The sequence below is a fragment of the Epinephelus lanceolatus genome, chromosome 18, assembly GCF_041903045.1.
Source record: "Epinephelus lanceolatus isolate andai-2023 chromosome 18, ASM4190304v1, whole genome shotgun sequence".
NCBI classification, from domain to species: domain Eukaryota; kingdom Metazoa; phylum Chordata; class Actinopteri; order Perciformes; family Serranidae; genus Epinephelus; species Epinephelus lanceolatus.
In genome coordinates, this window is record NC_135751.1 from 36,666,807 (window position 1) to 36,694,233 (window position 27,427).

General features: G+C 41.8%; 1 protein-coding gene across 2 annotated transcripts; it reads right to left on the bottom strand.

Moving 5' to 3' along the window:
* Positions 1 to 1,794: 1,794 nt before the first annotated feature.
* On the bottom strand, positions 1,795 to 27,427 carry smurf1 (SMAD specific E3 ubiquitin protein ligase 1). 2 transcript variants are annotated; one of them, XM_033644227.2, is made up of 18 exons: positions 27,151 to 27,427; positions 16,293 to 16,331; positions 14,892 to 15,000; positions 14,470 to 14,603; positions 14,292 to 14,357; positions 14,065 to 14,140; positions 12,034 to 12,245; positions 11,836 to 11,920; positions 10,564 to 10,710; positions 9,997 to 10,231; positions 8,529 to 8,632; positions 6,568 to 6,682; positions 6,250 to 6,428; positions 5,965 to 6,102; positions 5,681 to 5,801; positions 5,321 to 5,522; positions 4,893 to 4,968; positions 1,795 to 4,813 (listed from the first exon to the last, which is right to left on the bottom strand). In XM_033644227.2, the coding sequence occupies exons 1-18, from the start codon at positions 27,203 to 27,205 to the stop codon at positions 4,714 to 4,716; spliced, it is 2,193 nt and encodes a 730-aa protein (XP_033500118.1). In that variant the 5' UTR covers positions 27,206 to 27,427; the 3' UTR covers positions 1,795 to 4,713. The 2 variants fall into 2 exon arrangements, with proteins under 2 accessions (XP_033500118.1, XP_033500117.1); XM_033644226.2 differs by having other exon boundaries at positions 4,893 to 4,977.

Sequence of the window (27,427 nt, forward strand, 5' to 3'; positions counted from 1 at the left end):
TGACCGGGTAAACTTTAAATCTGGGCAGAAAAGCGTTAAGATCTTGATGATGCTATATTATGAAGAGTGTGAGTTTCGTTGAACAGCATAATTCGATGTTTTGACATGACACCATTAGCTGTTGACATGACACCATTCATTGTTGTAACCTGATAGTTTTACCAGCTCACCCTTTTCCCCGTTAAGGGCGGTGGCCTTATGGGTAACCTGTGAGGGTGTGATGTGTACTTCATTGTGTGTGTTTTGGCAGCTCTCTCGGTGTGTCATGGTGAAGACTCGTGCAGCAAGTAGTGATGATAGCAGCAGAATTAAGTGTCTAAATAAGCTCAGGACTGTCCTTTAACCTCATGAGAAGGCCATGTTTATTGTTGTGTGGTGAAGACTGCAAGACTGTTGGTGAACGGCACCCAAACACCTCGCCATCCTTCCTTCTGCAGAGTGGTCCGGACCACTAGAAGCTAGTTACCAGCTAATAACAAGCCAAGCTAAAATGAATGTTAAGAAGCCAGCATGTTTGCAACTATGGTTCGGAGCCAGTAAGCTGTCACTTAGAGAGGTAACAATAGCAAGGCCAATCTGCCGCAGTTTTCATATGCTGGACTGGAGTAGAGTCCAGGCTTAAAGACATCTACATTAATAGCGCCCCCTACTGACAACAGGAAGTCACCCTATGTGACAAAGTTCATCCAATTTACATGAAATGTACATGGTGTGGTCTACACATGATATTCAGCAACATGACGTATAACTGCTGTGTTCTCTGGTGCTACATAAAGGGCACAGGGAATGGTACACAATAAGTAACATCATTTCCAGCGCAACACACTTTATGCAGGAACCGTGTAAGTCGTGCGCTCAGTGTTCAACTGTTGTGGAGCCAGCGTCCTGCCAGCGCCCCTGCTAGTGGGAGGGTGCAAGAACCTGTTCATCACTGCTTTCAGCTTTATTCATTCATTTCCGTAACTGCTTATCCTGTTGGGGGCTGCTGGAGCCTATCCCAGCTGACAGTGGGTGAGAGGCGGGGTACACTCTGGACAGGTCACCAGACTATCGCTGTGAGGCAACAGTGCTAACCACTACACCACTGTGCTGCCCGCTTTCAGCTTTAATTTTGCTTTAAATTTCATTTTTAAATCAGTTTAGTTTCAGTTAGTTTCCAGAGAGGGTTTTCTTGTTTCAGTTTAGATTTTATGGTCTAAAATAAATATATATATAATTTCCTGTTATTATAATGTGAGGACAATTGACTCAGTCATGTAGACATCCCAGTCTCAATTAATACACACCAATAACTCCTCCTTTATTGTGTTGACAGTTTTGCCCAAACTGACAAAGACTGACATTTTCTGTATATTTTTATTGTATTTTAGCTTTTAAAGTAAACAATGTTGTTTGTTTTTCATTTCTTTCTAATGTCTAGTTTATTTTGTGAGGCTAACTAAGGTGCTTCTTCAAACCAAGTTTTAGTTTTTAAGTTTAGTTTTGGATAACCATAATTAAAATCAAATTAAAAATTAAAGGCTGTCAATTATGAATTTCCAAACAGGATAAATCTACATTATATTTCTAATTAAATCCATCAAAAAGACTAAGCTTTGCTACAAATTTTGGCTCTTCTGACTGCTGGCAAGGACAATGAAATACAACTCTGACTTGCCTCCTCTATACTATGAATAATACATTACAATACATCAGAGTTTATTAGAAAGTTATATACAGAGATTATTTTATTTGTTGATTGTTTTAAATAGTCATTTACATTCACAGAGAGAATAATGCACACGACACAAGGAATTTATTTTCAATTTAATTTCTTTTAATATAATCTTATTTACATTGTATTTTTTCATAAATGTTTAGTACATAGTAAGTTACAATACTCTTGCATCCATTACACAGTGAACCTAGAAAATGCAGATTGAAATGATACTGCTTAACAGTCTTCAGTAATCAATCTACAACAAATCCCAATTTTTGTTTTTCCACATTACTCGCTCAACATTTAGGTTTTTTGATTTCATTCACTTCGTTGGAGGATTAATGACTGCAGAGAGACTTTTGTTCATTCATGGTGGTCTTTGAGGTTGAGGACTACTTTTTCTAACATTCAGGCTATGGAGAAGAAGAGACGGGCAGAGAAACATCAGGGCCACAAAGAAAAGAAAAAAAAATAAAGATGGTGAAATGGATGATGAAACATGTATGAAAGGCTTGTGAGATTTTATTATACATGTCACATACAACCAAAGATTTCCTGAAGCTGACTCCTTCTTTCCATCCTCGTGGCTCATTTTGTTAAACATCCAGGTCATGCCCTCGGACCTCTCCACAGCCGTCAGTAGAGTAAAGATTAAAATTAGGGCTGGGAGGTTCAATCCCTTTCACGTAAAAATAAATGTAACATGGTATTTAAAGGAACAGTGTGTAGGATTTCGGGGGATTTAGTGGCATCCAGTGGTGAGGATTGCAGATTGCAACCAGCTGCAACTTCTCCTGGTTAGAATTCCTTCAGTGTTTATTGTTAAAGAAGTTTTTAACGGGAGCCGAGTTATCCGCAGAGGTCTCTTCCTCTCCAAATCAAACTAAGCAATTGTTTTAAACCAACAAAAGCAGTACATAAAGCAGTTTCATGTTACAAATCAGTGTTTTACCGACACTCTTCAGCCTGTCTGCGATGAGCACTTGCTAATATCTGCTCAAATGTTTCTGATAACTTAAGATCTAGACGTTGAGCAAGTTTTTACCAGGAGCCGAATTATCCACAGAGGTCTCCTCCTCTCAAAAACAAACGGACCAGGTGATAAAACCCAGTAAAAACACAGAATAAAGCAATTTCACGTTACAAATCAGGGTTTCTCCGACACTGTTTGGCATGTTGGAGATGGACAGTGAGCCCTGAACATGCCAATGTGTTCACCTTTTTTTTCTGATAACTTAAAATCCAGACGTTCAGGAGATTTTTACCGGGAGCCGAATTATCCGCAGAGGTCTCTTCCTCTACAAGCAATTGTTTTAAACCGGCAAAAACAGTACAGTTTGAGCTTACAAATCATTGTTTTTCCGACGCTATATGGCATGTTGGAGACAAGCAGCCAGCCCTGAACCTGCTAATATGTGCTAACCTTTTTTCTGATAACTTAAAATCCAGACGTTCAGGAGATTTTTACCGGGAGCCGAATTATCTGCAGAGGTCTCTTCCTCTCCAAAACAAACAAAGCAATTATTTTTAAACCAGCAAAAACAGTACATAAGATAATTTCACGTTAAAAATCAAGGTCTCTCCAACGCTCTTCATCCTGTCTGCGATGAGCACTTGCTAATTTGTGCTCACCTTTTTTCTCTAATAACTTAATATGCACAAATTCAGGAGGTTTTTACCAGGAGCCGATTTATCCACAGAGGCCTCTTCCTCTCCAAGACAAACAGACCCTGTGATTAAAACCAGTACAAACACATATAAAGCTGTATCACGTTAAAATCAGTGTTTTTCGGATGCTATTTGGCTCATCGCGGAGGTGCTGCTAACAAAGGTGGTAGACAGGAAAATGCAAATGTCTGTTCTGGGCTACTGTAGAAACATGGAAATCTAGATGCACAGGGACCTGCTCCCTATGTAGATGTAAACAGCTCAATCTAAGATAACGAGCACAGGATTCTTTTTTTCCCCGGTGGTTAAATTATATCCCATTTCTGCCAATATATCCTCCTAAATCCGACACACTGCACCTTTAAAACAACGAAACACTAACAGTTTTTATACAAGGACAGAGAGTTTTTCTCCACAATAATGTGAATGTTAAAAAACATAACGAAATTCAATGAAACCCACTTTGTGGATTGCTTGAATTACAAGTGAATTGACCCTTCAACTCTGATAGAGGGGGTGATGAAGAGATTAGTGTGAGCTCTTTGTAGAGCAGATAGCAGCTTGGTCAGTAATCACTTAGTAATAAATAATAAAATATCAGAGTGGATCAGACAGAGTGGTCGCAGATACAAACGGAAGAGACAAAAAAGTTACCAAACAGAGGAGCAGGCTCATTTGATCGTTTTTTACAGCGTAACCGGGTGCCATGCCTGACACACACACAAACACACACACGCACACTCACACAGACACAAATACAGTCTCACTCTCTCACTAACACAACCACACGTACATGCACACGCTCTGATACACGACAGTGGTTAAACATGAAGCATGAATACTAGTCAATCAGCTTGTCAGACAGAAAGACAATCAGTCTCCGCCTTGTTCTTCACACGTCTGATTTCAAAGTTCGCAGGCTCGCATGTGATTGGCCGATTCTGTCCACTGACTCGAGCGTGTTGTCGGGAGTCTCTGCGGCGGTAGACATTCTGAAGAATGACATCATAGCTTGTTAAAACTGAAGGATAAAAATGCTTCTTCAAAACATCTGAAAAATTTTAAAATACTTTTTTAATTTTTTTGTCTGTTTTGTTTTTTTTTGCTTTTGTTTTTTATCTTTTCCTCTCCCGCTGTGCTTCCTCCTTTAACCCCCAACAGTTCGGTGGCGAAGAGGTGGCGAGAGACCTTGTGTTCTTGTGATGCTTGGCCGCTCCGTATACTCTGCGTATACTTGATGTTCTGTTGATGTCTGTGTATATAGATGTCAAATGTCAAATAGTTTGTGTGCAAGTGCAAGCGCAAGTGTGACTGTGTGTATGTTGGTTTTTTTGGTTGTGGATTCATCACTCCACAGCGAAGCCGCAGGTCTCCTCCACAGCCGTCAGCAGTTTCTCATAGAGTTTCTCGTAAGACTCGTAGGGAGGGATGTCTATCCGGTTAAAACTGGAGACAGACAGAAATAGTTAGTGACGTCACACCTGACTCCTCTGCAGATATAAAAAGAGAAAAATCGTCTTCTTACCATGTGTGAGCCTTGGGAAGGTTGTCTGTGTTGGCGTCTATCAAATGGATGGTAAAGAGCCTTGGTCCTGCAGAACCTGTAGAACCTTACACACATACATTCTAGTTATCACTGCTCTACTCTGGTACACAGAAACACTCAGCAGTCTTTAAACAGTGAAAGCTCACATCAAATCAAAGTTTACCAAAAGATTGACTGATTTTCACTTATAAGCAAAACAATTAACTGGTTTTCAAAAAAAAGATACATTTTAACTGCCCTAAATGAAGTCTGTAAGTATCTGTGCACATTTCCGTCCTATATATTCTTGTTTGATAAGTAAAATGTCCTCAAGCCGAACAAATGTTCAAACGAATGCTTCAAATGAAAACCATAACTGATGTGAGTACAGTATGTGTGCGTGGTTTCTGTGCCAGTGCATGACCCACCCTGCAGCGCCTTGAAGCCTTGTAATGGGACCCTGGTGGAGCCCGTGACAAACTGCAGGAGGCGTCCTCTCCTCTCTTCACTGAAGGCCTCCACCGCCTGCCAGAACCACCGCACCACGTTGCTTTCACTTGTGCAGTGCTTCAGGCGGGTGTTCGTCTTCCAGTCCGCGAGATCGATCTTACCCAGTCCACCGATGATCAACTGGAGGAGAGGGACAGGTTTGAGGAGGAGGTGAGGCAGGGCGAGGGTGAGGAGGGAGAGAATTAGATTAAGAAGAAGCAAAGGCGACACGGCAAATCAATTAAGACTTAAACAAAACCACATAACATGGCAGGCGATGAGCTGGACAGCACATGTACCTCAAGTTCTTTATGGTCGAACGGTTTGAGGAGGTGCTGGGGGATGAGCTCACTGAATCCCTTCTGTAGAGCCAGAAACTGGGCTTCAATTCCACGCATAAACCTCCAGTTCACATAAAGTCTGAAAAACACAAACATACATCATGTAGGACAAATAAGTAGACTGTATAAACCAGTACCTCTTTCTGCTGATAAGACAGTATCATGTTTACGCTGTGTATCAAGGGCACAGTTTGGATAACACCCACATTAAACATGGGACATAACCGTCTCACTGTCCTTACCTTACATATTCCTTCTTGTTCTCCTCAGTGACGGGAATATTGCGGCCATTAGGTTTGAGTTCATGTTGTAAGAACTTCCCAAAGGCGTTGTGCTCCACGCAGAACGTGTGGTCGAGGACTGAGGTGATGTCGTTCTCTCTGCAAAAAGAGATTTAAATTAGGTTAGAAATAGAAAATCTGACCACATCCAAAAGGGGAAAGTGCAGGACAAAAACTAAGAACTAGTTCATGATAAAAACTCTTCTGACAGATTGACTTGACTTGTGTGAAGATGCATTTGCTCACAATATCCAGACGAGACTCTTGTGCAACTCCGGGTCGGTGGTCTCCAGGTCGTTGAGCTGGATTGGTTTGCCTAGCAGCTGTTTGTAGAAAGGAAGCGTGAAGCTCCCGTTGATGTAGTGACCGTGAAAAACTGCCAGGCCCATCACACGACCCACGAAGTGGAAATATGACAGGTGGTCCTGAAAGAACGTAACACAGACGAACAGAGAGACAGAGACACAGGGTCAGAGAGAATCCTCTTATTCAGATCTTCCGTGATGAGGTTTAGGTGTGCGCATGTGTGTGTGTGTGTGTGTGTGTGTGTGTGTGTGTACTCACAGGGTTAATGGAGGAGTCGGGGTTGATCTGTAGTGTGTAGATATTGTCTGTGGAGTACTGGAACAGGCCGTAATAGGGGTTCAACATTTCATGACACAGCAGGTACAGCCACTCCCTGAAGACAAGCACAACATTGTTAACAAATGTTCAAAACTCAGAGAAATTTGGTAACATTTACGTACCATTAAATAATGGGAAAACTGAAAGAAAACAATATGATCTTGTGTGTCCACTGAAGTCATCTTGTTTCAAACTAGCAGCTCCAATGAACAGATGTAAAACTTAATCATGTTTAGTTGTTTCACGTCCAATCTCTTCTCTCTTCTTTGGAGGCTCTGCAGCAGTTAACCAGCCACAGTGTGCACCAGGTTAAGGTCACTGATGCCTCATTCACTACACAACTTTAACATTGATTTTCTGCTCACCAACAGTTATTGGAGCTCCTCGAAAAAAGCCCCACATCAGAGGCAAATCGGCGATAGTTTGGTGTTTGTTAATCGGTGATTGAGCGTCATGTGTGAACTGTTCAAAGATGTAAGCTTAAGCCCTGTTTCCACCGAGCAGTTCAGTTCAGTTCAGTTCAGTACGCTTTTTTTCCGTTTCCACTGTGAAAAGTTGTGGATGTTTCTGTCCCGTCCCCATGTTTGGTCCCCCCTCTGTTGGGGTACCTAGCACACAGATCTGGTACTAAAAGGTGGAGCTGTGAACACTGCAGTCTGATTGGTCAGTAGAGGACGGTCACTCTGCTCAGGGCTGAGTTGTGTCTGGTTTTGAGGCTCATGTAACCACTGTTCATACTGTGGAGAGTTTTATTAGTAAACTGTAACTATAAAATGAAAGGATGTTTTGCTGCCTCTCACAGCAGCTGGAGTCTGAGAAAATAACTTCATTCACTGGGCCGACTGCCGGCAACTTTTAAGGTGGAACGTGCAGTAGAACGCAAGGGTCTACGACCATGTCTGAAGGGTTACCTTGGATCCAAAGGTACCATACTGAAAGTGTTTGGTGGAAACGGGGCTTTAGAGACTCACCAATGCAACAGACGCTCCCCAGATATATGGCAGGAAATATGTGGACCTGTCGGGGACTCTGGGTGAGCTACAGCCAATGAGTGTGCAAGACATGGGTTGAGGACAGACACAAGTGGTGCTGTGGCGCCAGTGTGTGTTTGAAAGGGAGAGAGAGTTACAGAGAAAGGGGAAGGAAGACTATTGCACACAATGTTTTCACAAAGTTTTTAGCCTACTGACTTAGAACGCTGATCTATCACTTTATAACTTTGATGATTTCTAGTGAACAACCTCCCCCCAGTTGTGGTGCAACTCACATCACATGACAAACTCATTGAGGACTCATTTGTCCCAGTGAAGCTGTGTTGTGTTAACAGTACAGCGATCTGACAACTTAGAACTTCAACTTGGAAGTTAAAGTAAAATGTTCAAAGTCCACAACACTCCCCAAAGTCCCGAAATAAATGAAGTTGGAATTTGATATATAGTGAAACATGGGAGTATATATATGTTTTCAACTGTATCAAAAATCCTATTTGTTTAGCTGTAAAACTACAGATTTATGACTTTATAATTATACCAACTGAACTTAGCAGGGAGATGAAAGATGAACTCTTTGGATGAGACTTCTGAAAAAAGCTAATTGCAATGCTTGGACAGGTTTGCTGACAAAAATGGATAGCCTACAACAAACGCAACGCCCGCGTACTGTATTACTGTTCTTACGATTAATGCCTTTGTGTGTCATTCTTGCCATGCCAGATTTTCAGTCTTGTTCCCCTCACTTGCACACTCCCCCATCCCCATGTATTGTATTATTCTGACTTCTTCTTTTATGTAGGCACCCACGTCCTGTCTGTGTTGGTGTTTTTCTTTTTACAAAAATAAAATTGTCTGATTAAGTCTATCAATCAATCAGTGAAGTGCTCAGAGATGTGAACAGCAAATTACCTGGCCACCCCACCGTAGTCCAGGCCCTCCTCTCCCCTGAACTTCACCATCAGACGCTTCTTTAGATCTTTGGGCCTCATCTTCATTATCTGCCGATATGACTCCTACACACACACACACACACACACACACACACACACAAAAATATCAAGATTAATGCCTAATAACAGAGACACACACATTATCAGAGACAAGAGAAACAATCAGGCCTTGCTCAGACTGCCAGCCCATATTTGATTTTTGGGATATCCAGACTGTATCCACTGATTTTCGCAAGTGTAAACAGCAGCAAAAAACATATGAAATGCGATTTTTAAGATTCCAATTAATTCTTACAGATTGGTGTCAGTCCAGACGCTCAAGTTAGATCCCAAACTGTCTTTTGTGTCACTTGCAACGCGACACACGACGACGTAAAATCAAAAATGACTTAAGTGCTGAGCAGAATCCACGATGCTACTAGCAGAGCGCTATGCAGGACAACAACAGACAGCGAAATAAATTGACTGCTGGCACTTTGTAGGCACCTCCAAACAATCACACTTGACAACTTGATTGTTTGGAGGGTAGTCTGAGTGGGCGGAAGTTCGCTGCATAGATCAGCCTCTCACTGGGCGGAACGAGCCACCCGCTGAAGTCCCGCCCTACCACCTTTGGTTGTGTAGCAGTTTTCAACCGTTTTCAACACATCCTTTACTAACTTTTGCGGTGTTTCATCTTGCGGGGATGTAGCCATTTTTCTGCCATGGTTCGCGTCCAGTAGCCGATATTTTTGTGGGCGTGTTACACCAAAACCTGTTTCCCCCCGGCAATATTTTTGCAAGCGCACCGTTGCTGTAGCACCGCCAAGAACGATTGTGATTGGTTGAAAGAAATACAAGCAGCCAGGGCGTTTTTTTCTCCAATCTTAAAGTGAGAGTCAGCCCAGCCAGACTTTTTGGCGAGACTATTTGGAGGGCAACAAGATGGACCTCCATTTCTCACGCTCCTGCGATAGAAAGCTGCGTCCTTAGCTTAGCTACGTAGTTAATGACACCTACGTTGTAACCACAGCAACCCATGTGGATAGATTGGTGATGTCTGTGCACACTAATCCGATCCGATCAAACTGTCTTAAGGATTGGATTTGAGATTGCTTCCAGTCTGAATGTTGATTTGGTGACCCAAATCACAGCCCTTTAGATCAGTGTTCCTCTGTTGAACAGTTTATTTATAAGCACAATCAGTGCTGCTTTTGTGCTCCTCTCAGGAGAAATAAACGGTTGTTGTGACTGGTGTATGAGTCAGGAGGAGTGTGGATGTGTCTGAATGAATGTAAACTTTCAGAGGAGCTTCCCACTCCATCCACACTGCTTCCGTAGCTCCACATTTGCAGAAATGCCCGATTTATCTGCATGTTTGAGGGAGACGGCATCATTGTCTGGCTATGTGCCCTTCACAGGAGACAAATGTTGACTGCGGCACCCACCTCAAAGATCTCCTCTCGGGACACCTCGATGCGACAGTGTCCTGCTTGAGGCTGCTGCAAGGACAGCTCGTGTCGGAGCAGCTTCAACTTATGGACCAAGTCTCGCTCATAGCGTGCCGCCACGTCTCCATCGACTCCTCCTCCTCCTCCTCCGCCCACTCCTCCATTACCCCCTTCCTCACCCCCCACATCCATCTGGGGGGCTTGTGAGGATTCCTTCGCTTGGGATTGCGTGCTGTAGGTGGGAAGAGACAACATGACAGACGGTCAGATGAAGAGTTGACAGGAAGACAGCAATAAAAGAGCAGACTGGATTAAACTGCAGCTAAATCTACGATAAACCCACATTTCTGTAAATCACACGACTGAGTGTTATTAACAGAGCTGATGACTGTTAGTAGGTCATGTTCAGAACCAGTCTGAGTTCAGCATTACGGCCGTGACAGATTAGATTAACCACAGATTAGTCTTAAAAACCACTTATTCTGCATGTGTCATGGGTGTCTGCCACACAGGTGTGGATTGATTTTGCCATGAGGGATACACAGGAGTACTTCATGCATGTACCTGATAATGGTGTGTAGGCGCGGGTCTGTGAACTGTGTCGTTCTGTTGTTGTGGTCCACAAAGTAGATTCGGCCCGACACGGTGCTTCGGACCTCCCAGCCCACTGGCAACGGCCCAAGCTCCTCACAGCTCACACTGGCCAGGTCCCTGCACCAGTAACAAGGAACCAGAGTGAGACTTCAGCCAGCAGCAAAACACACAGCACCAATTCACCTTGGTCAGACAACAGCCTTCAACCCAGACCTCTGTCTGTAACAGGTCTGACCCTACATACTGTATGTGCTTAACCCCTCATACTGACTTTGAGCCAGGCGCCAGGACTGAGGGAAATGACCTGAAATTTACTCGTAATCTGTCGGTGTAATTAGTGCAAAACAAAATAAGGAGAACATGGAGCTTTATAGTCAACAGGCGACAACAGCAGCACTTATCTGGGAACAGCATGTAGTTTAGCTGACAAAAAAGTGGAGGCCTATTTTCTTAAATTTCTTAATACATCTCTGAATTTAAACGTGAAATATCCCAATCATGACATGTATTAAGGCCCTGACACACCAAGCTGACTCTTGTCCGTTTGTGAGCGCATGTCGCCCTTCTCTTAGCGGTGTGTTCCACAACGTTGGCCCTTGTTGGCTTTTTTCCCGGCGTCAGAGACAGCGGAGCCCGTCCGTGCATGAAATCGCTCTGATAGACAGTTTAGCTCAGTTCACAAGAGGAGAAACGGAAGTTTAAGAAGCAAACAAACGTCTGAAGTCAAATGGGCATGAGATCGTGACAAACTTTTTAGATTATTTTTTAGCCATTGAGCTCTTTAGCAATAATGTTTCATAGTGTTTTGTGTTATTGTTTGCTGACACACAGTATGCTAACTGGTTAGCTAGCATCATGACAGTCTTCTGGTTTTCCTTTTGATTGACAATTACAGACTACCTCTGCCTGCTGTTATAGAGTTATTTCCTGTCACGGAGTCACAGATAATTCGATACAGGTCTGTTGTCACAGCGAGACATTTTAGGGGACATATACATAACTTACATAGCTCACATAAGTTACATAGCATTACAAGTATGCCATTTATCTGCTGTGTCATCTACAGTATAACCCATGTGTGGTGATTTCTGCTGTTCTCTCTTCCTGTTAGTCTCCTCTGTGTCCTCTTACTCTGCTGCTGCTGCTGCTGCTGCAGTGACCCAGACTGTCAGTGGGGTTTATTCAAGGTTCATCTCATTTCAGGTTGTGCTTGGACTAGACATGTGTGAAGTGTAATCGTACCGCGGTATCCGAGGGTCGTGCCAAGTGCTGACTCCCGTCTGTGTGTGAAGGAAGTACACCTGGCCCTGCACTGTTGTTCGTTGCTCTGTTTTAAGAAGAAGAAGAAGAAGAAGAAGAAGAGAGGTGTTACATGACTATACGACTACAACTAGAGAGATTTGGAGATGAGTTAAATATCAAGAGGAATGTCTGACTGACCATAGCCCTCTGGCAGGTCAGGCGGTTGGTGCCCGTGAGGTCTGTTCTGAGGGGTGTGGCCGTGGCCTCTCGAGTCCTGCCCTCTGATTCGCTGTGTCTGTAGGCGGCCCTCCTGACTGGGCGAGTCGAGTCGACAGTTCCCGCCCCCCGCCGCACCAGTTGGGTCGGAGTAGGGAAGCGGCTCTTCACTGAAGCATCCCTCAAACACAGGTCTACACACACACAAACACATACCAGTGAAGTCACATCTACTGTTTCTCTGAAGCACATGATTAGTCAAGTGATCTCAGAGGAACGCAGATTGGGAGAGAATTAAAGGAATGATTACTGTGACTAAAGTTGTCTTGCAAAAAACACAAGCAACAAAAGTAGGTCTCAGTTCAACTTTGGATCCCAACATGACACAGAAGAGCCTTGAAACTGGCATACGACTGAATTTAATCAGTTCACAGAATGTTGACATTTGTCCTTAAATGACACAGACGGATAAAACCCAAACCTAAATAAATAATTCGAGTGCTTGCATAAAGAACATGAGGGGTCCCTGATGGTTTTAGAAAACGATGTGATTATGTGCTAAGGTCGTCGCAGTCACCTGATCTCAACCCATTTGAACACCATTTGTAACACTGGATGGTACTTGGATTTTAAATAAACTGGGTTCATTACTTAGTTATTAGTTGGAAGAAATGTTAGAAAGGGGTAGAGACATATAAATTTAACTTCTACCTACTCCTTTTCAGACACTGTTATCTTTGTCTTGTTTGTTTCTTATTATGTTTTTTTTCCCCGTTCAAAATAGCATTCAATCCCTCGTGAAAAACGTTAACAAAAGTATTTACAATTTTACTGCATTTAATTGTTTTATATAATATTATTATAATATTCTGGTTTTGCCCTTATTCCAAAAACCTCAAAAGCACTACTGAGATGTTTACATGGCTAATGAAAATTAATATTCCACTGATATTCCCATTTACATGCAGGGGTGCATATTCTGATTAACGTGCCCTAACATGCTCCTTTGCATCAAAACTGGAGATTTGCAGAGTTTTCTAACTGGTGGAGGACATGTTGGACTGTGCAAACACAGCCTCCCTCTCTCATTCCTACATCACCTTAAAAAGGTTGGCGTTGCGATATTTTCTATATCCAAAAACCTGTTAATCTCCAAGTCTTTCATCATGTGTAAAAGTGCGTGTGTTTCTTCGTCCAACCAGAAATGACGGCTTTTTCTTTTGGGCATGCGTCTCTACACCAGTCTTGCAAACTGTTGGGCGATTGGTTTGTGTACAGCGTCTCCATGACAACACACAGAACTGACAATAAAGAGACAAGAGGCTGTGTGTTGCAGGCTGCAGTAATTACCCCAGTCGAGACGTGTATATATACCGAGAACGGGCTATATACATACCCAAATAATGCTATTAAAACCCAAATAATGTTGGCATACCCCACTTGTCTTCTGTCTTCTTCTTCATTCTGAATAATAGGGGAATATTACTGTGCATGTAAGCGTACCCGCTGTGACGTCATTAAGACCAGCACTGACCATGACAAACCAAATGAACGTGGCTTTCCATAATGTCTCTCTAAATCTTACAACTGAAAAAGTGATATAAAATAATCTATGAAATATATTTATACATTTAACAACATACCACATGTAATTGTTTCTTCAAGTTTTATTATTAATTCGAGTTTTGTTTCAGAAGGGGAACCTTTTTTGTGGCCGACTGTCTTTGCCAGACCTGGGATAGAAGGCAGAGTTTCCAGACTGAGCAACTAAATTACATGTACTTTTAATTATTACTGTTATATGGCTAAAGAGAGATAACTGGCTTTATAATCAAATGTAGATTAAAAATAGCGTGTCGGGTACTCTTGCAAAACAGGGAAAAAACCGTTTCAATAGGAAAGCAATCCAGGCACTCTAAAATATAAGAAGAAATATACCAACGAGGAAAAACCCATTCAGCATAGAGGCATGTTATTGTACGCTGCAGTGTAAAAACGTGTTGACACACTCACCCATCATTTTCCAACAGTCCTCTGCAGTCCACCACGGGGCCTCCGCTGCCAATGCGGTCTCGCGTCTGTAAGCTCACTGGAAACAAGCAGGCGGTAAAGGTCAGAGAGACGACAGTGGGACAGAGCAGGAGGGCAGAATATGCACATAAGCAAACAACAGTGACACGGGGACAGAGGCGATGGGGGTCATTTGTAATGATAATGTATCTGTGTGTGTTGAGCCTTACCTACTATCTGCCCCCGCACTGCGTCGCTGTCCGACGGGTTCAGCTTACATAGATCCAGTCGCTGGTCTGGAAGAAGAGGAGAAAGGAAATGTAAAACAAATCTGGTTTAATCAACATCTGTTATTTGCATGTACGTGTATTAAAAATCAGAGGGCAAGAAAAAGACAGACAGACTTACATCCTGTGTCTTTTAGCCTGCTGATGGCATTGGAAAGCAGTCGTATGCAGCCCAGGAAGCCCGCCCCCTGTCGTTTATGGATCTTCTTGTGGTTCCATATACTGATGGTGATGGAGTCTGTCTTTCCAATGTAGCTGAATAACAGATGTAAGATTGTCACGTGTCTCACCAATGTTTTTCAGCACAGTCTGGTATCAGTGTGAGCAATCTGAGCGTCTTAAGAAAAGTTTTGTCACTCCGGCATTAGATGGAGATATGAAACTTACAGGAAGTAGCATATTAGCTCACATATAATAAAATCAAATCATTTTTTTGGAACATGACTGAAGATAAAGGACCAAACTGAATCAATATATTGTTCCATTTTATTAAAAGCAAACCAATGAGAAAACATATAATAGTGTGTGGTGCAGGTGACTCACAGGTCGTAGTGCTGATTCCATTTGGGGTCCAGTGTGCTCTTGACTGTGTCTGTCGAGTGGCATTGACCTGATCCGTCCACCACAACCTTGGCAAATGGATCTGGCAGGCCTGCAGCACACAGCTCAAATTAAATGTTTGCATCCTCCATATTGAATCACAAAGACGATCATATCTGAGTATTAGTAATATCTCAACTGGCTTAAGCACTGCAAGATAACATATCTCCACAACAGTGCTCAGCTTTCTACTGCTGCAGGCATTTAGCAGATTTTCCTTCTCATCTGTGCGTTTGCTGAGACTGAACTGCAATTTGAAAAGCTCAAAGCCAATAACAGCTATAATATCTGGGTGCTGGTGGTGCATAATGTAAACACAGCATGGTAAAACTGGTGGAAATGAGTGTGAGGACAAGGTGGAGATGTAAATCATCATGAAAGAAAAAAAGGAATTGAGGGACACTGATGCCAATTTGTTTAGTGTTTTTTTCTGGCCAATATTATTATTGAACTTTCTGATATATGAAGGAGCACAAAACAGGCCAACAGACAGTACAGTATCAAAGGGGAAAACTATGTTACACACTAAAGAAACAGAGGGGAGATCATATTGCTAGCCAAAGCACTTTTTACACAGAGATCGCACCATAGGGCTCCAAAGTCCCTTCTTTATGCTTCCTTAGCATTTTTAAACAGAGCCAAACAAAGGCAGCCTCTCCAGTGTGGGATTTTGGACAGCGTTGTGGAACGAAAAAGTGGTGTGAGGGGTGTGACATGTAACTAACAACATTGGCCTCTATTTGGCCACTATTTGGATGGCGTACAATAAAATTTGCACATATGTTAAGATTATACACGCAAAACATCAGCTTGTTAGCATAGTGATGTTAACACAGCTAATTTAAGCATTACGTGGTGACGAAGATGCCTGTGACGTACCGCCACACAACAGGATTCCCTGTGGTTTGCATTTTGTAACAGCTGAAGTAATGTTACTCCTACAGCTGTGATGAAAAAAAAAACAAAAACTACACAGGTTCATCATGTTTGCAGGTGCCAGGAGAGCTGAGGTTGGCCCTGGTTACTATGGTTACGCGTTACCAACCAGCAACAAAGCTCTTAGGAAATGGTGTTGGCAATTACAGCTCAGTGTGTCTGAAAAGATATAATGTACACACAAGTATGTTGAATGTTATTACGTCTATTGGGAGTGTAGTATGCATGGTATGTGATTTCAGACGCAGCGTTTGACAAAAGCTCATACACAGAACAGTACAAACAAAAACAAAGTTAAACCAACCAGTCTACAGCACTGCTTTTGATGGCACACACAGACCCTTATTGAAACACATTATCTCATCATGATTCATGCACATGAAAACGAGCATATTAAAAGATACTTACGAAAGAAGTCTTTCTTTGCGAGGTTCTTGGCACATAATACTGCAAAAGATAAAAACATTATGAACAAAATGCCAAACACACAAATATGTAAATGATGCCTCGCTGTGTAGGCTGCTATAAATGTATGCTGGTGCATATAAAAAACTGTGTGGAGGAAGAATGCTGGTTGGGATAATATATGAATGCCAGAGGATGGTAATGTGCAGGAAAACTTATGCGACGTGCAGACAAGAATGAGCAGTAAAGTATAGGCTGGTGTCAGGATCACTGCATACACGCTAACTCACACACACATCCATCCACAGGCCGCCCACAGTGAGAATGGCAGGATGCCTTTACTGCCACATCATCTTTGTGGATACAGAGAGCAAAACTCATACTGACCAAGAGTTTGTACGTGTGTGTGCATAGTATTTAGTTTACTGTGTATGTTTATGGGTGTGTGTTTGAGATTCCTTGTTATTTGTTTGTCAGACAGCCTGTGTGGTGTGAAAGCTGGCATGTGTCACTCTAGGTCAGCTCAGTGAGCTCTGCTGTAAACCTAAAAACAGCTGAACCACAATAAACTAATTCTTAGGAACACAATCATGTCCCGTCAGTCAAAACACAGGTCTTGATTATAGGACAGAGTGGGCATCAGACAAAAACAAGCTGCTGGTTTGTATTCAAGGCTGATGTAATGCCTTCTAAAAAGGACTGCAACGTAAGGTGCAACTGACATGAAAGCTATAATAATATTTAAACTGGATGTCAAGCTGTAAATATCAGCATTTGAGGCTGTTGTTGGGAAGCATAAGTGGTCGTGGAATGCAAACCTCTCTGCCACCAGGTCACACTGATAAAGATCAAGTTAAACCAATTTGTCTGAAGGAGATGGTTTGTACCTTAAACAGTTGGTTTTCAGGGTATGTTTTGCCTAACAGGATATTGGAGGATGGAAATGACTACACAAACGTTAGTTTTCATGTTTATAAAGGCAACAAAGAACTGGTAGTATGTCTAGCTGTTGTTGCCAATGGCTACCTTCAGTGGATAAAACTTAAGTCTGTAAAAAGTCACAGCACGATAATGATCAGGCTCTGTTTTATACCTGGTATTAACGTGTGTCTTGGTTGCTCAGATCACAAACTGAGACCACCAAGATGCATCTGATGATCACTCAAACCACTTGCAACAACTGCATTTCTTTGTTAGAGCTAACACTAATACATCCCCGACAAGGACTACGTCATTAGTGACTGTCTATTGTTTTGTCCTCTGGAAGGAGACAGCCCAGATTCTGCTGATAATGATATCTCCAAGTGTGTCGACACAACCGCTAACCTGACTAGCGAGCATGCTAGCAAGCAGCTGGCTAGAGTTTGAACATAGTAACAACAGATGTGACAATAATAAAATCTGATCAATGGTCAGCTGGAGATGCAAGACAGACGCAGGTGTGAACAGCAATGTGTCTCGACTGTCCACTGGTGTTCAGATCACCAAAACGTATGTTAATAACAGGTATAAACAGGCTGTTAGTGTCAGTATGGTGACTTTACAAACAAACCCTTTGGTGGTTTCACAGAATTTAGTTTTAGTTCAGCAATGTAAAACCCTCGTTAATGTCTCGTCATCGATGATGAGCTGATTATTCAAATAACATAGTGAATCAAGGGATGCAAGATACTCATCACCAACACCTGTATTACTCTTATGAACAGATGTTAAATTACCGTTTGGATTCCTCCCTTAGAGCAGGGAACTAAGGTTCCCTTTATACGACAATGATTTCAACTGAAAATGGTAAACTTTAGTTGCATTTTGGCCGATCGTTTACACGACAGCAGCGTTTTGGATCCCTGAAAATGCAACGTATTGAAAACGGGTTCCAGAGTGCAATTTTTTGGAAACGGCACCGTCTCCGTTGTCATGTAAACTTGCAATATGCAGTTCCTCTGAAAACGGAGACTTTTCGCACATGCGCATTACACTTCCAGTCACTAGGCATGCGCGAGAAAGTCGACCATCACAACAACAATGGCGGACTCCCGAGCTCTGCTTGTGCTGCTCACCCTGTTGAATTTATTAATGCTTCCCCATCATAGTGTAGATTTACTGTAGCTCCACCTCATCGTCCGTCCAGACAAACGTTCGTGCAGTTGCCAAATTGTTTGTTTATACATCGCCGCTCTGTAGAGGGAAGCGTAAGCGTCACACCGCCAACTACTGGCCTGGCATGTATACTGCAGCGTTTTGGTCGTTTTTTGCGGATCCGTGTGCATGGCGATTGTTATCAAAACATTGTTATCTAAACACGGAACTTTTTTCAAAACGAAAATGAGAAACAATTCAGTTTTCAGTGGATCGTTTTCGTGTAAACATGGCCTAACACTAGCTGCCCTTACATGGACAATATTTCTTCTACAAGCTGAAATCATTATGTTTAGTGATTCTAACTTAACTGTTGGGTAGCATCTAATTTTTCGCAAATATAACAGAAGAAGTTTTCCAACTTTATCGAGAAAATTGAATTCATTTGATACATAAAGTGTAGAAGAACTGGCAGTTGAACTGGTAGTGATAGACAATTGTTATGTCCAGCGACTCCCACAATGTTAGATGAAGCTACTGTTTAAAAATCAGAGCAGTCACATAAGGACGTAGCACCACCTGAAATATATAAATAAATATTTCTTTAAATTTATGAATGATTGTTAAAATCAGCAGAGGAAGGTGTGTAGAAAGAGCTGTCGCAGCATGTCGTGTGGCGCAAGCACACCCTACGTCATCTAATGTCCCTCCACATAGAGCAAACATGCAGAAAGAAGATATTTACAGGGTTATTAGGTACTAGATTATCAAAGCAGATTTAAAATTCCTTCCGATCAAGCCAGTCTCTTCCAACTGAGGTGGTTACATGAGGCAGTTTCATTCAGATTGGGCCATTATTCTGATTATAAGTAGAGTATTGGCATCCATGTCAACGCACCTACTGACTGACAGGTAATTAAGATAAATTGTTGTCTTTGGTGTCAAGAGACTATGGAAGAATGCGACAGAAGGTTTTCTAGAAATACCTCTGGCCCCATTTCTCTGCTGTTCTTTCAAGAAATAATAACTGGGAGCCCATCTGACCAGTGAGGTGGGCTGTGTGACTATATCATGTCAATCATCTTTATCTAGTTAGACGGGGGGAGAGGCAGGCTGCCTTAGATGGGGAGGGAGGAGTGTCATTCCCTACATAGGCTGAATTTCTTAAGGCTCAGAGCTTTAAATTTGGTTTTGTGCGTTACAATAAGAGCTGAAACAACTAGGTGACTCATCTGTTGCTTTATTTTGAAAATCACTGAGTCATTTGGTTAGTTTTTAATCCAAAATGCCAAATATTTGTTTCCAGTGTTTCCTATGTGAGGATGAGCTGTTTTTCTCTGTTTACTTTTAAATCACTCTAATTTCATATCTTTGGTTATAGATGCGATCTCTAGCTCGCTGGGTAAAGTCCTCTGCAGAATCCCGAGGTCGATTCTGACCTGCGGCACTTTGCTGCATGTCATCCTCCCCTGTCTCCCTCATCTTTCCTATCCAATCATCAGCTGTACTATCAATAAAGGTGAAAATTGATAAATGAATAGATAAATATGATTTGTTTTAGTATCCATTACCTGTTGATCAAATAAAGCAAGCTATATGGATGCCACTCTATACTCCAGAAAAGTACAATTAATTTAATTTTTGACATAATCAATTAAATATATGTTGATGAATCAACAGTGAAACAAATACTGAATTGCAAACCTGAAAACAATCTATGCTGATTGCCCAATGGCGGGTTTTATCGGCAGCGTTTAAGTATTGAAGATTCGTAGTACTGTCTCAGCTCAGGGAAACAAAGGCATCTCATTCAAACTGCTCCTCAATGATTTGCTGCACCACCTGACACTGTTATCATGGCTTTGAGGTCCACTTAAAATCTGCCATGATCTGGTTTGGCCCAGACAGCGATTTAGGAAGTTAGTCAGCCAGCCAGTGGTTTAGGATGTGGTGACTGTGTGGTGGCGTAGATGTGTCTGGTGAAGTGTGGTTTATTTCCTGTGATTAACCCATGGAGAATGGCTGCAGGATATCCTTCCCTCTTCCTCATCGACCCCTTCCATTCCTCCTCCTCCTGACTCAGACATTCCACACAGAGACCTCATCTCTTCGACACAGACACAATGCGAGAAACACAGCTGGAGTGGGAGAGAATCAAGTTTCTAATTTGCCCCTGCTTCCTCTTTCAGACAGGACTTTCTCCGTCACTGTCACTGCTCCGCTATCCACCCCTCTCGTCCTCCAATCTCTCGTCAGGGACAACAAGGGAGGGACACCCCTAATTTCACCCCGTCTTTCTTTTTCCGCCTCTTGACCAGCTCTTCTGTGGCACTGAATGTGTGACAGGCTCTTTCTCAGCGTCTCAGGAAATTCCTCATTCTGCCAAGGTCACGGCTGGTAAAGACACACACAGCTACAGCTCAGCTGGTTCTCAATTTCCCCACTGCCGCTTTCTTTTTTTGGCATTTATGTCCTTTTTCTTTTTTCATAAAAACCTGAGAGCTGGAGCTAGCCAGCAGGGGAAGAATTCTATTCATCCAATCTTGAGGGAACAAGCAGAAACACTTGAAGGAAGATGATGAAAAGAGGAGCTACCTCTGTACATCTCCAGCAACTCCACTAGGAATTTATAGCCACAACATGTTTTAGCACTACCAACATCTCCCACAAATAATTTTGCAATCTAGCTCTGCTCTTGCAGCTTAAAGGGACAGTTCACCCCAATAAGAAATACATATTTTCTCTCTTACCTGTAGTGCTATTTATCAGTCTAGACTGTTTTGGTGTGAGCTACCAAGTGATGGAGATGCCTTCTCTCCAATATAATGTTAACTAGATGGCACTTAAAAAATTATCCATCTACTCATGGACAAGAGGCTCGTGCTTGCGACAGCACAAGATGCAAACATTAATGGCGTCCTTCCCGGTTTAGCTATAACTTAGCTTGCTTAGTGGTGTTAGGTGAGCTAGTAGTTGAAGCATGCGTCCGTCTTTGCAGTCATACAATCGTCAGGTGTCGGTCAGTGGAAAGAAAACTGTTCCTGACCTGCATGAAACAGCTGACAACAAGGTCTGTGGATTATCTTGAGTAACCGGGTCATGATTGCTACAAAGACACGTAGCTGTTAAGTTTTTTAAAAGTACTTTTTTAGCGCTTTGAGCACCACAAGCTGAGCGCCATCCATTACCATTAGACTGGAGAGAAGGCAGACATCTCTATGGACGATGTCTCCAACACTCAGCAACTCACACCAAAACAATCTAGACTGAAAAACAGCACTACAGTAAAAGTAAAGTCTCTTTAAGGGGATACTTAGCTGATTTATTTAACCAGCTTTGTGTCATAATAATGTGGGTGGCATGTGCAAATGAACTGTGGTAAACTTCCCTCTATCTTACCAGCACTTGCTGATCATTCAGCTCAAATCCCACAATTTTTTTGCTGGCTCTAGGGCTGTTGCTCAACTACAGATTGCACTTCCGCATTTTCATATGCCTGTCACCATGTACAAAAAGATTATATAAGCAGACAGAGTGTCTCTGAATATAATCTCAAAATAAACCAAGAGTCTATTGGTGTATTTCCTTTTTCTCACCTCAAATGTCTTGAGAAACATGCTTTAGTGCACTGTTGAGCTGTAGTTGTACTTGTAGGTTTTCTACCTCAGCCCTTTCTCTCTGATTTCTCTGGTCATACAGCGCCAATACCAAAAATCTTTCTGCTGCATCGACAGCCCAGTTTTATAAAAAGACCAGTGAAATACCTCTTTAAGCAGAGAGCACCTGCTATTTTTCAGGTAATGACAGGACCCATAAAACTGTAGAAGCTTAGGAGCTCGTTAAAGCTTCTTAAATCGCAGATAATGGTGGAGTTCATTTGAGAAGATGCCAAGGTGCGGTGAACTATCTGTTCTCTAAAATCAATACTTGTGATTGGCACATCTAGCAAAAAAAAAAGACAAAAAAAAAAAAAAAAAGAATACTAAGAGCCTTCTCACTAGGCAGTGCTACTTCAGAGTGACCCATGAGATTACAGCGACGTCACTTCCTGTGTAGCCTTCTCGTCTCAGCTCCGAAAACAAAAGCAGCTGCTAGAGGGCACGTGAGTAAATATCTCACTTACTTAATAACATGCCCTGCTCCGGGATCCAAACACACATGCAGGATGACGAATGGGCCTCTGTGCGTACTGCCACACAAGTACAGAAAGAAGGTTTCATAATCACAAGCCACTCACGAACCAGTCGTCAAATAACCAGTATTAAAAACAATCAAACAATATTATCGATGTGCTTGTTTGAGCGATGGTCTCTCCACTCTCAATTTCTGCATTTACTCAGTGTGCTTTTGAGAGCGTATAAGTGTTTGTGCACAAGCTGCCGGCTCAGTAAGCGAGAGGATCAGAAGTGCTTATGCTGCTTCCTAAGTAAGCATGATTCCCCCCTTTCCCTTTTCACCCTCTCCCTCTTTACTCCTGAGCTGCTCAATCCGACTACCTGGCAACAAAACCTGAGCAGCACGTGTTGCCTCCATGACCAAATTAACATTATCCTGCTGAATCACTGATTCTTTCATTCATTAGACAGCATTTTTTTCCACAATAAAGCTCATTCATTCCCAGACAAAAACACCCTTTTTTCAACTATTTGACCCATTTTTTTCCTGTGTTTTGCATTCAAGCCTTGCCGGCAGTGGGGGAACGAAGATTCTTTTAAAACCACAATCTGAACTGGGTCGGGTGTTGTTTGAAATTGAAAGTTGTTCTTTAGTACTTCTAATATGAATGTAAATTAATGTGTAAAAAGTGCAAAACTATCAAATAATAAACAGACCAGGGATGTCCTAAATGTCATGTTTTACTTCTAGAGCTTCCACTGAGGTTTTCAAATGAAGCTCTGAATGTCTGTTGTCATGTTTTATGGCATTATCACACTAAAAATTAATTAAGCATCCTCAATTTGAATAAACGGATTCCTCGGATTAAATGATTTAGTCTATTTATTGAAACAGAGCTAAAGCCAAAATAGATTTTTTGCTGTTGTGGTTATATAAATGTAATTTATGTTGCTGCTAGACCACCACATTAATATAGGTGCGACTCCCTTTCTGTGCAGCAAGCGGGAGAGCAAACCATTTTATATCTGCAGTGAAATTGTTGTTCGTTCTTTTAAAGGTTACATGCCAACAAATGTGGACTGAAGCAGAATATTTGGTTAGATAAAAAACTTTGGAGGTGACTGCATCTATCTTTTATCAATAAATTTTGACTTTTGGCCGTAACAACGCTGTGGAGTTGTAGGAAATGGTTCACACACGAGGAGTGGGCAACAATCCCACACAGCCATCACTGGAATCCAACTCTACAAATATAGCATAATATTAATAATTTTAGTGTGGCCTTATCTTGGGCTGCAACTGCCCAGAAATACCAGATTTAAACAGAATGAAACGACATGCAAAAAGTGATTTAAGATTCAAATGCCAACGTTACAAAGCTTTGAACTGTTTGTTACAGCCATAAAATAAACAATATTTTGATCAAACATTAGATGCTCACTTAAAATACTTGTTCAAATGTTTGATACTCAATTTCCAAAAGCATTCAAGTTTCTTAAACGTAAAAAAATTCTGGTTTCTTTACCACTCCATGACAGAAAACTTAATATCTTTAGGTTGTGAGGATATCTTCCTGGGCTTTGGGAAACAAAATCAAAAAGTTGAATACTCTCCCTTCACATCTCACTATAAGACAAAACCTATAGATAATGTGGCACACTCCTTATAGAGCACTCTTCCTTCAGCTAACTTCAGCTTGCCTCTTGGCTAGCTAAGACACGACCATATCTGAAATCTGAACCAGAGTCAAACTCGCCTGGTCTTTGTCTGCGTCCCCGCCACAGACACACAGGCCTTTTTTTCTGATGTAGGCCAAACAACCCCTCTCTCTGACAGACTAAACACAGTGCTGGCCAGCCGGGCGGCATTGTACTCCCATTGGCTCATCACACATTCCTCACCCAATTAGAATTCCACTCATACCTGTGGGGGCGGGGCACAGTCAGGGGCAATAACCTCTGTTTGCATCCGGGCTGAAATAATGAGTGACTGGTTCACACACATACAAACACACACCCTCCACAGTCTGAAACATCCACACGCACTTTCACTGCTGTCTTTTATCATCTGAAACACAACTGTCTGATGACGTTCTGCTTGATTGATCAATACATATTGATACTGAATATTTGAAACGGTTTCAATACTCATTTTCGGCACTATTGATACTCAGATACCAGCTGCACTTCCTGGCTCTGTCTTATTGTTAATGTTTACTGCATTAATAATGATTCTGCTATTAATCAAGAGAAGAAAAGTTGTCATGTTATATGTATCGTTTAATTTAAAAAAGTGTATTTTATGCCACCAATGTCAAGTTTTCCCTCATGGTATCGAGAATAGTAACAAATATTAGGCTAATATTTTTCGAGGTATAGGTAAATTTAGAAATTCAAGTATTGTGACAACACTGATACTGATGAATGATTTTAGTGTATTTCTTACAACTAGAGCTGAAATTAAGATTATTCTAATCAGCAATTTATGTATTAACTGTTTTCTTGTTTAATCGATTAATTGATTGATCTTGCACCTGACTGATACTGAGTGAATTTTTGGGTTGTACACTTAAAAAATGCACATAATAAACCAAAATTGTGAGTTGCTTTATGGTAAATTTTTAGTACATTGTTTGAGTTATGGAAAAGAGGTAGGATAATACAAGTATTTAATCTTCCTACTCCTTTTGGGATATATAAATATTTAATAATGTTTATGAGAATTTGTAAATCAAGAGTTTGCTTTAGGATTACTGTTCACTTTCTTTTTTATTTTTTGTTTTATTTATATTTTAACACGTTCAAAATAAAGAAATCGAGTTAAAGTCTATAAAATGTCAGCAGATAGTGAATCACACGTTCCCAGAGTCCATGTCTTCAAGCGTGTTGTACTGTTTTGTCTGACCGACAGTCCAATATCTGCAATGATTAATCAATTAATTGATCACAGAAAAACTAATCACAAACTATTTTTAAATTGATTTAACATATCAGTAATTTTTCAAGAAATGATGTCAAACATTTACCATTTCCAGCCTCAGGTGTAGGAATTTGCTGCTTTTCTTTGGCATTTATAATAATAAATTAAGAATATTTGGCTTTTTTTGACTACTGGTTGGACAAAAGATGCATTGTGAAGATGTTACTTTGGGCTCTGGAAACTGACACATTGATAGACAACTTAGAAATCCAGGCAATGCTCACATTTGAGAAGCTGTAGCCAGTGAAATTTTGGCAGTTGCTTTAATTGTAACTGTTCCTCTGTAACTGTTACTCTTTTTAATTTTTTTCTTCTGACGTTTGCATAATTTGTTATAATTTAGTTTGTTTAACTTACTTCCCTTATTGTGTGCTAAGTTGTAGTTTTGGAGGGGGTTTTCACCCTAGAGGGCTTGCACTGGACCAAGAACTGTTGCTGCTGCATATGTGGGTAGCCAATTGAGATATGACACTAGCCAGTACAGATAAACTTAACTTGAACTGAAATGAGCAAACAGAGTGATAAGTGATGAGGTGTGTCAGATATGCGAGTCTACCATTTATCAAAAGTAAAGCCTGCTCTGCTCTCTTGAAATTCAGAAATAGAGGGACAGGGCAGGAAAACAGACAGCATGTGGCACTTCATCAGCATTTACAAAAGCACTTACACTCAAAAACATCCGTCACAATGATACACTACCTGATGAACCCTCCTGAACCGGTGTTCACAAACCACCAGAAGAAATATTTAGTCTACCGGTCGAGCACATTTTGCTGTGTGTTTGCTCAACTTTGAAGCAGAGGGACAAGGCGTCTGCCCAGCGGCACAGAGTGGTCATTTCCATTTGAATAGAGGCCCATGGGTGCCCAGTGGGGTTACATTAGCTACAGTAAAAACCATTGTTCCAGCTGTGTCCGTGTGTGTGAGAGAAAGAATGAGGCAGAGACTCCTGTGTGCCTTACAGAGGAGAGCATGACCCCAAAACGAACAAAATATCTGTGTCGAGTACAGGATGCTCAAAAAGAGCAAACGTGTCAGGGTAAGGATAAGTTCAACGAGTCAGACGTTTGCTTTGCTACAGCTGACACAGCAGCGAAATGCCAATCAATACTCATGGGTAATCTGGGCAAGCATGTCAAATGTACAAAGACATTGATTTTCAGAGAAGCTGTAGTCCCATATTAGCTCTCAGAGCCCGTCGCATTCAGGTCAAGCGATGTGTTCGGCTGGTCAACCCCCAAAAAATGGGTGTAGCTAGCAAGCGTTAGCGGTCAACGGTAACTACAGTGTTATTATAAGCTAATGCTAACTAGCTAGGAAACAAGTGTTAGCAATCGATTAAGTTTCTAAACGTGGCTTTTAAGAGTCTGTGTTTCTGTTGACCTGCAAGCAGCTGACTAGTCGGCTGTCTCAGCTGTGAAACCCACATGATAGTGAACAGCTTCTTGACTGTCCTCTCGGTAATTTGGTTAGCATCTCGGCTAACAAGCTAGCACTTGTGCTGCTGTGTTTGCCACACAAAAACCGGATGTTTGGGCTAACAGCGGAGCCGAGAGCCCCGAAGACACTCCGTGGTGTCTGGTTAGGTTTGCCGACATCAACACTTTACAACAGAGGGCTGTAGGTGACACATTTTAGCTCCAGTTAAAACATGCACCGTAAGCTGTTTCTCTCGGTGTCGTTTTTTTACCTGTCAGTCGGATTTTGATGCTGGACCCGTTCCTCCGAGTCCCAGGATTCGACATCACTCCGGGAAAAACGATCACACAAACTTCCCGTTGGAGTCTCCCAAAAACACCGTTTCGCCACTTAACGGGAACCCGAGTAACTTCAGTTTAAAAACATGCGGTTTGTTTGTGTTTTCTTCACCGGTAAAAATGTATTATTTCATCGCAAAGTCCTGTGATCTTTCGAAATCCAACAACACGGGAGAGCATTTTCGGGCAGGCTCAAAGCACGTAATGACG